The sequence below is a fragment of the Rattus rattus genome, chromosome 1 (genome assembly GCF_011064425.1).
Source record: "Rattus rattus isolate New Zealand chromosome 1, Rrattus_CSIRO_v1, whole genome shotgun sequence".
Taxonomy (NCBI): Eukaryota; Metazoa; Chordata; class Mammalia; order Rodentia; family Muridae; genus Rattus; species Rattus rattus.
The window spans coordinates 227,955,890-227,969,983 of record NC_046154.1 but is presented as its reverse complement, the minus strand read 5'-3'; the positions used below and the strand labels follow the sequence as shown (position 1 = coordinate 227,969,983).

The 14,094-nt window shown below is 41.3% G+C and overlaps 1 protein-coding gene across 2 annotated transcripts in view; it reads left to right on the top strand.

The window, feature by feature from the left end:
- Positions 1-13,701, top strand: part of LOC116911424 (sterile alpha motif domain-containing protein 12-like) — a 242,867-nt gene extending 229,166 nt beyond the window's left edge. For both annotated transcript variants that reach the window (XM_032915401.1, XM_032915393.1), the window contains exon 4: positions 10,870-13,701. In XM_032915401.1, coding sequence (XP_032771292.1) covers positions 10,870-10,892 — 23 coding nt within the window. In that variant the 3' untranslated portion in view covers positions 10,893-13,701. The remainder of the gene's footprint in view (positions 1-10,869) is intronic.
- Positions 13,702-14,094: the final 393 nt, after the last annotated feature.

Sequence of the window (14,094 nt, the reverse complement as noted above, 5' to 3'; positions counted from 1 at the left end):
AGGGCAAAGGCCTGACATGGGCATTCTGTTTCTTTTCCTAGCCCTTAGACGTGGAGATATTTTCGATGGAACTTTGGGAACTTGTGATAATAATAAAACTGTAGACACTCGTTGTTTCTCTCTCATTTGCTAAGCACGGTGAGACATGCCTTTCCTGTGAGCTCACTGAGGCAACCCAGTGAGGTGAAGAGTATGTTACCTACTATAAAGATGAAGCCACTGAGTTTTGAAAAAATTCCTCATTTTGACATCACACAGCTGGTACATGATGAGCCTTGGAGGCGAGCAGAGATCAGCCAGAACCCATGTTCTGGTCCATGCTTCTAATTGGTGGGTTTGAGAGCTTCACTATTTTATCCCATACTCTGAACTGAATGTGATCAAGTCCAAGTGTGCAACCTTAATTGCTAGGTTAAGCAGCCCCCCAAATGAGTCTTCATCAGCATCATTTCCATCTAAATTTCACAACTACGTATTAGGCACTTACTATATATCTGATACTACATGTGTTTAAATAAGACGCAAAGAAGCCATGGCAGCATCCTTAAAAGGCTACGGAGGAGGTTGAGGCACTGCTTATCAGTAGAATGCTTGCTAGGCATATGCAAGTCCTGGAGTTTAAAAGGGGGGGTGAAAATTATATTAAATAAAGGGATAGGGGATTTGGCGATAGAAGTTTAAGAAGCCATACTATGACACAGGATGGAGTGCTTGACCGTATCTGAAAAGAGGGAAAAGTTTATAAAGATGTGATTTCGGGGGAGGAGGTTCTGACAGACAGAGGAGTTAGTATTCATGTGTCAGGGTGTAAAAGGAAACATCTGAGAAACTGCCTGGTCAGGTGGGCACTCCTGAGGCTATGAAGAGACCACCAACACTGCCCACCCCCACATCCCCTGACCCAAGAGGAAACACAAGGATGGGTTCCTGTGGGGAGGGCTTAGGCAGCAGGGAGCCCTGCCTGAGACAACCGGAACCTGAAGGAAACAGACCGGATAAACAGTTCTCTGCACCCAAATCCCGTGGGAGGGAGAGCTAAACCTTCAGAGAGGCAGACACGCTTGCGAAACCAGAAGAGACTGCTCTCTGCACACATTACTGATTCCAGAGGAAAACACCAGAGGCCATCTGGAACCCTGGTGCACAGAGGCTCCCGGAAGAGGCGGCGCAGATCTTCCTGGTCGCTGCCACCGCGGAGAGCCCGTGGGCAGAACCCCTCGAGCGAACTTGAGCCTCGGGGCCACAGGTAAGACCAACTTTTCTGCTGCAAGTGACCTGCCAGAACTCAAGGCACAGGTCCACAGGAACAACTGAAGACCTGTAGAAAGGAAAAAACTACAGCCGGAAAGAAACTCTGTCCCCATAACTGACTGAAAGAGAGGGAAAACAGGTCTACAGCACTCCTAACAGGCCTATGGGACAGTTTAGCCACTGTCAGAAATAGCAGAACAAAAGTAACACTAGAGATAATTTGATGGCGAGAGGCAAGCGCAGGAACCCAAGCAACAGAAACCAAGACTACATGGCACCATCGGAGCCCAATTCTCCCATCAAAACAAACATGGAATATCCAAACACACCAGAAAAGCAAGATCTAGATTCAAAATCATATTTGACCATGATGCTGGAGAACTTCAAGAAAGACATGATGAACTCCCTTAGAGAACAAGTAGAAGCCTACAGAGAGGAATCGCAAAAATGCATGAAAGAATTCCAGGAAAACATAAATAAACAAGTAGAAGCCCATAGAGAGGAGACACAAAAATCCCTGAAAGAATTACAGGAAAACACAATCAAACAGTGGAAGGAATTAAAAATGGAAATAGAAGCAATCAAGAAAGAACACAGGGAAACAACCCTGGATATAGAAAACCAAAAGAAGAGACAAGGAGCTGTAGATACAAGCTTTACCAACAGAATAAAAGAGATGGAAGAGAGAATCTCAGGAGCAGAAGATTCCATAGAAATCATTGACTCAACTGTCAAAGATAATGTAAAGCGGAAAAAGCTACTGGTCCAAAACATACAGGAAATCCAGGACTCAATGAGAAGATCAAACCTAAGGATAATAGGTATAGAAGAGAGTGAAGACTCCCAGCTCAAAGGACCAGTACATATCTTCAACAAAATCATAGAAGAAAACTTCCCTAACCAAAAAAGAGATACCCATAGGCATACAAGAAGCCTACAGAACTCCAAATAGATTGGACCAGAAAAGAAACACCTCCCGTCACATAATAGTCAAAACACCAAACGCACAAAATAAAGAAAGAATATTAAAAAGCAGTAAGGAAAAGGTCAAGTAACATATAAAGGCAGACCTATCAGAATCACACCAGACTTTTCGCCAGAAACTATGAAGGCCAGAAGATCCTGGACTGATGTCATACAGACCCTAAGAGAACACAAATGCCAGCCCAGGCTACTGTATCCTGCAAAACTCTCAATTAACATAGATGGAGAAACCAAGATATTCCATGACAAAACCAAATTTACACAATATCTTTCTACAATCCAGCACTACAAAGGATAATATATGGTAAAGCCCAACATAAGGAGGCAAGCTATACCCAAGAAGAGGCAAGAAACTAATCGTCTTGGCAACAAAACAAAGAGAAGAAAAGCACACAAACATAACACACCCAAATATGAATATAACAGGAAGCAATAATCACTATTCCTTAATATCTCTCAACATCAATGGCCTCAACTCCCCAATAAAAAGACATAGATTAACAAACTGGATACGCAACGAGGACCCTGCATTCTGCTGCCTACAGGAAACACACCTCAGAGACAAAGACAGACACTACCTCAGAGTGAAAGGCTGGAAAACAACTTTCCAGGCAAATGGTCGGAAGAAGCAAGCTGGAGTAGCCATTCTAATATCAAATAAAGTCAATTTTCAACTAAAAGTCATCAAAAAAGATAAGGAAGGACACTTTATATTTATCAAAGGAAAAATCCACCAAGATGAACTCTCAATCCTAAATATCTATGCCCCAAATACAAGGGCACCTACATACGTAAAAGAAACCTTACTAAAGCTCAAAACACACATTGCACCTCACACAATAATAGTAGGAGACTTCAACACCCCACTCTCATCAATGGACAGATCATGGAAACAGAAATTAAACAGAGACGTAGACAGACTAAGAGAAGTCATGAGCCAAATGGACTTAACGGATATTTATAGAACGTTCTACCCTAATACAAAAGGATATACCTTCTTCTCAGCTCCTCATGGTACTTTCTCCAAAATTGACCATATAATTGGTCAAAAAACGGGCCTCAACAGGTACAGAAAGATAGAAATAATCCCATGCGTGCTATCAGACCACCACGGCCTAAAGCTGGTCTTCAATAACAATAAGGGAAGAATGCCCACATATACATGGAAATTGAACAATGCTCTACTCAATGATAACCTGGTCAAGGAAGAAATAAAGAAAGAAATTAAAAACTTTTTAGAATTTAATGAAAATGAAGGTACAACATACCCAAACTTATGGGACACGATGAAAGCTGTGCTAAGAGGAAAACTCATAGCGCTGAGTGCCTGCAGAAAGAAACAGGAAAGAGCATATGTCAGCAGCTTGACAGCACACCTAAAAGCTCTAGAACAAAAAGAAGCAAATACACCCAGGAGGAGTAGAAGGCAGGAAATAATCAAACTCAGAGCTGAAATCAACCAAGTAGAAACAAAAGGACCATAGAAGAATCAACAGAACCAAAAGTTGGTTCTTTGAGAAAATGAACAAGATAGATAAACACTAAGCCAGACTAACGAGAGGACACAGAGAGTGTGTCCAAATTAACAAAATCAGAAATGAAAAGGGAGACATAACTACAGATTCAGAGGAAATTCAAAAAATCATCAGATCTTACTATAAAAGCCTATATTCAACAAAACTTGAAAATCTGCAGGAAATGGACAATTTCCTAGACAGATACCAGGTACCGAAGTTAAATCAGGAACAGATAAATCAGTTAAACAACTCCATAACTCCTAAGGAAATAGAAGCAGTCATTAAAGGTCTCCCAACCAAAAAGAGCCCAGGTCCAGACGGGTTTAGTGCAGAATTCTATCAGACCTTCATAGAAGACCTCATACCAATATTATCCAAACTATTCCACAAAATTGAAACAGATGGAGCACTACCAAACTCCTTCTATGAAGCCACAATTACTCTTATACCTAAACCACACAAAGACCCAAAACAAAGAAAAGAGAACTTCAGACCAATTTCCCTTATGAACATCGGCGCTTAAAAATACTCAACAAAATTCTGGCAAACCGAATCCAAGAGCACATCAAAACAATCATCCACCATGATCAAGTAGGCTTCATCCAGGCATGCAGGGATGGTTTAATATACAGAAAACCATCAACGTGATCCATTATATAAACAAACTGAAAGAACAAAACCACATGATCATTTCATTAGATGCTGAGAAAGCATTTGACAAAATTCAACACCCCTTCATGATAAAAGTCCTGGAAAGAATAGGAATACAAGGCCCATACCTAAACATAGTAAAAGCCATATACAGTAAACCAGTGGCTAACATTAAACTAAATGGAGAGAAACTTGAAGCAATCCCACTAAAATCAGGGACTAGACAAGGCTGCCCACTCTCCCTACTTATTCAATATAGTTCTTGAAGTTCTAGCCAGAGCAATCAGACAACAAAAGGAGGTCAAGGGATACAGATCGGAAAAGAAGAAGTCAAATATCACTATTTGCAGATGATATGATAGTATATTTAATGATCCCAAAAAGTTCCAATTAGGAACTACTAAAGCTGATAGACAACTTCAGCAAAGTGGCTGGGTATAAAATTAACTCAAATAAATCAGTAGCCTTCCTCTACAAAAAAGAGAAACAAGCCGAGAAAGAAATTAGGGAAACAAAACACTTCATAATAGACCCAAATAATATAAAGTACCTCGTGTGACTTTAACCAAGCAAGTAAAAGATTTGTACAACAAGAACTTCAAGACTCTGAAGAAAGAAATTGAAGAAGACCTCAGAAGATGGAAAGATCTCCCATGCTCATGGATTGGCAGGATTAATATAGTAAAATGGCCATTCTGCCAAAAAGCGATCTACAGATTCAATGCAATCCCCATCAAAATACCAATCCAATTCTTCAAAGAGTTAGACAGAACAATTTGCAAATTCATCTGGAATAACAAAAACCCAGGATAGCTAAAACTATCCTCAACAATAAAAGGACTTCAGGGGAATCGCTATCCCTGAACTCAAGCAGTATTACAGAGCAATAGTGATAAAAACTGCATGGTATTGGTACAGAGACAGACAGATAGACCAATGGAATAGAATTGAAGACCCAGAAATGAACCCACACACCTATGGTCACTTGATTTTTGACAAAGGAGCCCAAACCATCCAATGGAAAAAAGATAGCATTTTCAGCAAATGGTGCTGGTTCAACTGGAGGTCAACATGTAGAAGAATGCAGATCGATCCATGCTTATCACCCTGTACAAAGCTTAAGTCCAAGTGGATCAAGGACCTCCACATCAAACCAGACACACTCAAACTAATAGAAGAAAAAACTAGGGAAGCATCTGGAACACATGGGCACTGGAAAAATTTCCTGAACAAAACACCAATAGCTTATGCTCTAAGATCAAGAATCGATAAAATGGGATCTCATAAAACTACAAAGCTTCTGTAAGGCAAAAGGACACTGTGGTCAGGACAAACGGCAACCAACAGATTGGGAAAAGATCTTTACCAATCCTACAACAGATAGAGGCCTTATATCCAAAATATACAAAGAACTCAAAAAGTTAGACGCAGGGGGACAAATAACCCTATTAAAAAATGGGGTTCAGAGCTAAACAAAAAGAATTCACAGCTGAGGAATGCCGAATGGCTGAGAAACACCTAAAGAAATGTTCAACATCTTTAGTCATCAGGGAAATGCAAATCAAAACAACCCTGAGATTTCACCTCACACCAGTGAGAATGGCTAAGATCAAAAACTCAGGTGACAGCAAATGCTGGCGAGGATCGGAGAAAGAGGAACACTCCTCCATTGTTGGTGGGGTTGCAGACTGGTACAACCATTCTGGAAATCAGTCTGGAGGTTCCTCAGAAAATTGGACATTGAACTGCCTGAGGATCCAGCTATACCTCTCTTGGGCATATACCCAAAAGATGCCCCAACATATAAAAAAGACACGTGCTCCACTATGTTCATCGCAGCCTTATTTATAATAGCCAGAAGCTGGAAAGAACCCAGATGCCCTTCAACAGAGGAATGGATACAGAAAATGTGGTACATCTACACAATGGAATATTACTCAGCTATCAAAAACAACGACTTTATGAAATTAAAGGCAAATGGTTGGAACTGGAAAATATCATTCTGAGGAGCTAACCAATCACAGAAAGACATACATGGTATGCACTCACTGATAAGTGGCTATTAGCCCAAATGCTTGAATTACCCTAGTTGCCTAGAACAAATGAAACTCAAGACGGATGATCAAAATGTGAAGGCTTCACTCCTTCTTTAAAAGGGGAACAAGAATACCCTTGGCAGGGAAGAGAGAGGCAAAGATTAAAACAGAGACTGAAGGACCACCCATTCAGAGCCTGCCCCACATGTGGCCCATACATATACAGCCACCCAATTAGACAAGATGGATGAAGCAAAGAAGTGCAGACCGACAGGAGCCAGATGTAGATCGAACCTGAGAGACACAGCCAGAATACAGCAAATACAGAGGCGAATGCCAGCAGCAAACCACTGAACTGAGAACGGGACCCCCGTTGAAGGAATCAGAGAATGAACTGGAAGAGCTTGAAGGGGCTTGAGACCCCATATGTACAACAATGCCAACCAACCAGAGCTCCCAGGGACAAGCCACTACCTAAAGACTATACATGGACTGACCCTGGACTCTGACCTCATAGGTAGCAATGAATATCCTAGTAAGAGCACCAGTGGAAGGGAAGCCCTGGGTCCTGCTAAGACTGAACCCCCAGTGAACTAGACTGTCGGGGGGGGCGGCAATGGGGGAGGGGAGGGGAACACCCATAAGGAAGGGGGGGGGGGGATGTTTGTTCCGGAAACCGAAAGGAATAACACTGAAATGTACATAAGAAATACTCAAGTTAATAAAAAAAAAAAAAAAAAAAGAAAAAACAAAAAAAAAAAAAGGAAGCATCTGAAAGAAAGAAGTTACAGCATTGGCCCCTATCTCTGTGGTGAAAATGGGGAGCTTATAAGGACTCTGGGAGAGCTGGAGCACAAGGGGCTGGAGCCCAAGGCAGGTACCATATGAAGATAGCCTACTTCCCACAGAACACAGCCGAAGGTACCAAACACAAAGTGCCATTTTCAATTTGACCAAGTGTAGCTTTTTTCTTTTCAGTTTTTTTGTTTGTTTGTTTGTTTTGTTTTTGAGACTAGGTCTCAGGTAGCCTGGACCAGCCCTCAAATTTACTCTATAATCAAGAATGCCCTTGACCTTTGATCTTCCTGTCTCCCCTCTCCCTGAGATTATGCATTGCTGGGGCTTGAACCCATGGCTTCAGGGCTTCATTAATAGTAGGCAAGTTACTGTAGCAACTGACCTACAATCCTAACCCCCTTCATGTAGAGAACACACGGGAGTATGTACCTCATGTTTATGCACACATGAGTGTGAAGGCCAGAGTTTGGGGTTGCATGTTTTCCACTGTTGTTTTGTTTTGTTTTCATTGTATTTGTGAGTCAGGGTCTCACTGAAGCTGGATCTCATAGATTAGCTAGACTGGCTGTCCAGTGAGCTCCAGGGATCCTCCTGCCTCTGACCCCCCAGCACTGAGATGACAGACGTACACCACACACCCAGCTGTTAGTCATTTGTTTGTTTTTGTTTTTGAAAAAAAAGTCTCACTGTGTAGCACTGACTGGTCTGGAATTCGCTTTATGGAGCAGGCTGGCCTCAAACTCATAGGGACCCACCTGCCTCTGCCTTCTGAGTGTTGGGATTACAGACACGCACCACTATGCCTGAAAAAGAACTCAGCTATGTAAGCGTTGTGGGTCTGAACTCAGGTCTTCATGCTTAAATGGCAAGTACTTTATCCACTGAGCCACCACCCCAGCTCCCTTCAAGTTATTTTGCTTGTTTTTGTTCTGTTGCATTTTGCTTTGTTTTCAAAGACAAGGTTTCTCTGTGTAACAGCCCTTGTGTCCTAGTATTAGCTCTACAGACCAGACTGCCTCTGCAGCACTGGGATTACAGATGTGTACCTAGGGCACATGGTGAAACCATTAAGAAACAGAATGCTGCCTGCAAGAAGCATCAGCGAGCGATGAAGGTTGACTTACGTGGTAGAAAGACGTAAAAGACAACATGATGCCACAATGTACTTCCTCCTTTGTCCATTTCTTTCTTCACGAATCATGCACATGATAGTCATATCATAACATCCTGTCAGTCCTGAAAGCTCTAATATTTCTCTGGCCTCTAGTGCCTTGTATGTTCATATTCTATAAGAACACCTCACCATTCTTGCTGATACAACCTAATTTCTACTCAAATTTTCTAACCCCATCTACCACCATTTTTCATTATGCTGATTGTACATGTGGGTAAGTGCAGACTGTCACTGGGATTATAAGGGGGACAATGACTGCTCTGAGCAATTGTATTTTATATTTTCAACCCATTACACTTTTACATCACTAGAATAGGACACACGTGTCTCTGAATAGAACTTGGACCCTTGCTAGGCTAGTAACACTAAGGGTCTTGATGTCCTCATCGGTGAAATGGGCAGGTTTCTTCTTTCCCTAAGAACAGTATTGGACACTGAAGTTGAAAGAGCATTGAAGAATAATAGGCTAAGATTAAACCAGGAATACAAATTAGACATATCTGTTCTCTATGACCTCTTGGGCACCTGACACCCATTTGGACAACACAGCCATTTAGATGATACACCACTTAACTGCAATTTCCCCACAAAGAAATAAGTATAGTAACTCAGCCAGGCCTCATTTTTAACTGTCATTATTCCTTTTCAAATTTTATTCTGTTGGCTTTTTTCCAAGGACGTACACCTTCTGGATCTGACTACAACAACAGTCTCAAGAATACTGTGCTGTTCTGTGTCAGTTGGCTTGAAATCTATGCTGTGCTTCAGGACTGTAGGCTTCCTTATAGGTAGACCTGGATATTTTCCCCCAAGTTAGTCTCTTTTCCCTCTCCCTCTCTCTCAGACAATGGAGTGTCATCGCTGTGTGAAAGTATAAAGTATTATTTGTCTAGGTAATAATGGTGAATGCCAACTTCCAGAACACATCAGTGAATCACTGTTCAGGGGTATGCACATAGTGAGCTTATTTTTTCTTACTGTTTTTCAAAATATTTCAATAATAACATTAGTAGCACTTTCCCATTTTCATTTATAGTTCATTTATTATAAATACATGCATGTATTTTGTATACATATACATTTGTTATATACACATACATATATTATGTTGTGTATTATAGTATGTATAACTTTATCCTATTGCTACATATTCATCATAATTAGTCTTATTTTAATGTTCATGTCATCATCCATCTTATTAGCATACTATAATTTACTTCGCTCAAGTTTCAACAGTAGACGTGTTTTCATTTTTTTCTGTAGTATAAGTAATCTCTAAGTTACAGGATTTTGCTTGCAGTTTCTTGTGTCTTTTATATTTTACCTTGGGGTACCCTCCTAGGAATGAGATCACTAGATCAGGGGATATAAATTTTTAATGATTTTTAAATAAATGGATGTTATTTTTCCAGCTCACAATGCCACGAGCAACATATTAACATTCTGCTCCCATTACAACCGTATCAGAGGTTTGTGTTACTATTTGATGTTTAATACACTTACAAGAGACCTTTTGTTTTGCATTTTTCTCACAAATAACAAGGTTTAATCAAATACTTGCTTACAAATTGTCTGTCTTCTCATAGTTTGTAAAGCCACCTGGACTCAAAAGCCAAGGGATGCTTCTTCTTTATCAATAACTCCTGCTGTTGTCCTATAATTTTACACATTAAATAAAACTAATGTTGAATTTTTAGAAAAGCCTTCATCTGGACTCATAATAATGATGTATTGAGGACCTGTGTGTTAAGAACACACAGTAAGCAGTAGCCCAATAAAACTAATGAGAAAATTAGAAAGCTAAAATGAGGATAATATATCTAGTCCAGAATTCTCAATGTCCAAAGCAGGACTAACATTCAAATAGTTCAATCTCTAGTCAGATTTGAATAAATTTTTCTCTGTATCCCCAAACCTCACTCAGTTTTCAACGTGCAAACTCGGGAGATTTTAAACATGCCAGCTTCTCATATTCCCTCTTGGTTTTATTCAAATATCCCCAATGATCTCTCTCTCTCTCTCTCTCTCTCTCTCTCTCTCTCTCTCTCACACACACACACACACACACACACACACACACACACACACACACACAGTGTCTTGCACTATTTCCAGCCTCATAGGGCCCCTGCTCTAGAACATGAGATAGAGACTCAGTTTTCGCTCCCCTGTCATGGAGCTGAATGCCAAATCCAGAGAGCCCGCTTTGCCCTCCATTCAAGGCAATATTGTCTGGTTCTTGAATGGGTGTCTTGCGTGTTCTGCCAGCTAGTACAAGGATCTTTCATGAGTACCACCAATCTGTCCTGAGTTGAGTAACCCCCATCTTGGCTAGCCGTTTCTCTTTGACCTAAGGGTGTTAGAGTTTGTATAATGTAATTGCTACAAGTCGATGTGTCAGATTATAAAGGAAGTAAGTAACCATGTTCCCCCTTTTTTAATTCCTTCCTTCTTGCAGCCTCGACGGATTGTTCTCCATAACCATGTTAGCCTGGCAAGCCGCTGTCCTGCCAGTGGATAAGAGTGTGGCCTGTTCCCCAGAGAAATACTGACTCATGGCCCTGCCAGAAGAGATCCTTGGAGCACTGACAGATTAACCAGATTGACTGAGAAAACGCCTATTCAGTCAAGATTATGGACTTTGCGAGCAGAAAAAAAATCTTAGTTTGCTGTGGATTTTCAAATGAGGTGCATAACATACAGTGCCAACTCGTTCCAAGTGGTCATTGGCAGACCATTAGCCGGAAATTGGCTTCTGGTTTTCATCACTGTGCATAACTCAAGTTCCCCTTGGGCTCCATCTGTGCCCCTCACTACAAGTTCTGTTTTAGCATGGCAACCACTGGATTATTTTCATTAAGTGTGCAGATGGCATGATGTTCTAGAAAAACAAATACAAGAGTTCTGCAATCTCAGTGGAAGGGTTCGAAATAGTGTGCCCTGGTAGGAATGTAAACATGTCTAGATTATGTTAGTGGCAATGTCCAAAGGTGTTCTGTCCAACACTGAAGCACTTTATATAAGAACACTACACTGAGGTAAAATAGCACATTTGATACATGTAGGAAAACAAGTGTTTCCTCTTTTCTTTATAAATCTTGTCTTATTTCTGGCTCAGACTGTCCAAAACCAACTCTCCTCCTAGTATACTCACAGTTGTTTGTGGTAGATCAGTGTAAATATGGCCACAATACTGTTACACTTCACCTGGTGACACTTAACTGGATACCTGGATTCCTTAGAGCACAAAAGGAAGTAGACTCAAGCCTGGTGACTCTTGGTTCTTTATACCAGGCACAACTTAACATATGACATAAGGACACTCTTCCAGGATGCTTCTCTTTGGCTGATGTATGCATAGCCTTGTCCCATAAAGGAGATCTTCCAAGTAAAAAAGAGGATGACCTTCTTTCCATCAAAGACCATTGTGGATGGCTGCCAAGGGCAGCAGAATGCAATCTTCCTTAGTGGTTCCACCTACACGCTTAGGAAATCTTCCCAAGGTCACCTTTAAGTCACAGTTCTGGAGAGAAGCCGCAAATGACCTCCACTGTGTGCCCAGAGAAGTAACACATTTAGCCCACACAAGGTTTCTTCCTCGGCATAGAAATTATTCTTCCTTTTAATACCTCCTGGAATGTCTATATAACTTTTTTTGATTCTAAAAACAAAGCACAGTCCTGGGAAACCTGTCTGTTCGACGATGGCTTACCTGAACACTAGGGAAGTGTTCTTTCCTAGGGATTGCCCCCTTGTGATACATTAACATTTTCCCCTGGAAATAGAAACTTGGCTGAATCAAAAACTCAGCAAAGTATATTATGAGCACTTATTATTAACCTAACCCATGACCAACAGGAATAGATGTAACAATCTGGAACCTTCCCATAAGCAACCAAGACATGTCATGTTGTCTTCAAGCATTCATTGTTTGTCCCCACTTGTGGTCTCAAGAAGTAGAAAGAGCTGAGTGGTGATGCACACAGGGTATCTCTCTACAGCATGGCTCCTGTCAGAATGTGGGCTAGAGAAGAGGTTCCTAATAGGGATGTCAGAGAAATGATTGTTGCCATGAGATCTGGACTTTTTACCAGCAGATCACCACCAGAACCATCTAAGCTACCACCGGCCATAATTCTCTGAGAAGCTGGAATTGATCATCCAAACCCAGGCTGCTGATATTCCATCCCTATGACCCATCCATTCACCTTAGTTCCCACCATAGGGCTTATGTGCCCCCCTTTCCTTCTTTTCATTCAGCAGGCATCTGTTGAGGGACAACACCATGTGCCAAGAACTGTACTGGCTCTACTGTAGTATATAAAGCACATTCTTCCTGCTTCTATTAAATCACTTTCTTTTTCTCAAGCCGTCCCCTCTTTTCCCACAGTGCAAACTGAATTGAGACACCCACACTCACCCCCTTCCCCTTGCCACAGAAACATAGGAAAATGTTCATGGCAGACAACAGGTAGAGCTCTTGCCTGAATGAGTGGGCAGCTAAATAGCACATATGGAATCTTGCTAAATGGCCAGCTAAGTCGATCAGAGCTTCTCTCAGAAGCTCTTCGTTGCTTTCCTTGATGCCAACCCCCGTCTCTATACTTCCAGTATTTCTATAGACACTACTGTGTATCACTATGCTGGATTCTCTGAAATGCCAATTCCATAACTACTCCTAAAGACCCGGAATTGGTTCTAATGAATCCTGTAAACCCTGCCGGGTGCTGAGATACTGTAGATGGGAATTAACTGGTGTAGTCAGTGATATTCTGAGACTCCTGCTAGCACCCTTGGAAAACTGGATGCACATTACAGTGCAGATGTCCACTAAATGATCACGGGCTATTGCTATTTTGGCTTTTGCAAAATAATCTGAACAATTAAAAAGAGTTGCCTCCTTTTTTTTCTAAGTCAGAGGAGTACTGTAATACCACTGAAAGATAATGGGTAAAGATAGAAATGGGAAAAGGCAAAGTGAAGGTCCTTAAAGAGCCCAGTCGACAATGGTGTCTCTAAATATGCCTTAATGCTTGGCACAACCTACATATTTGAATATTAGGCCATACTGCTTTCCAAACTGTCGACCTCTGTTTGAAATTATTATAGGTTAGAAAGCACGGTGGTACAAAACCTTTGCAAGCGCTAGCAAAACCAGGAAAATGGAGAAGTTCTTTTATTCACAGCCTTCGGCTTCCTTGTATGGAGATGCTTTGTGAGATTACCCCGTCATTCCTTCTTGCTGTGCTGTGTATGTTGGGATGGGGATTGAAATTTTATCTTCCAGAAATCCAGATGTGTCTATGATGATTTTTGTTTCCTAAGACAGAGATATAGGGAGCTAAGGGGTAAATTCTTTGATATCTAAAGACTGTAAATCATTGAGGCTTAATTTTTCCTTTTACTTAAACCTGTGCTACCCCTTTTATGAAAAGGCTGACACTTAGACTTATACAGGAAAGGCACTCTTGGGTATGAACTGAAATGAACAATTACCAGGCTCTCCAGGGTGCTGAGGGGATTAGCTGGTTTCAGATCCAGAACCGAATTTAAATATGCAGAGCAAATCACGACAGTAGCTTGGGACTTGCCTTAGGAGCAACAGGGACCCTATCAACCTTCTTTAAGGGACATGTCTTACCTTCAAATCCCCGCCATAGCTCCGTGACATGTATACCCACCA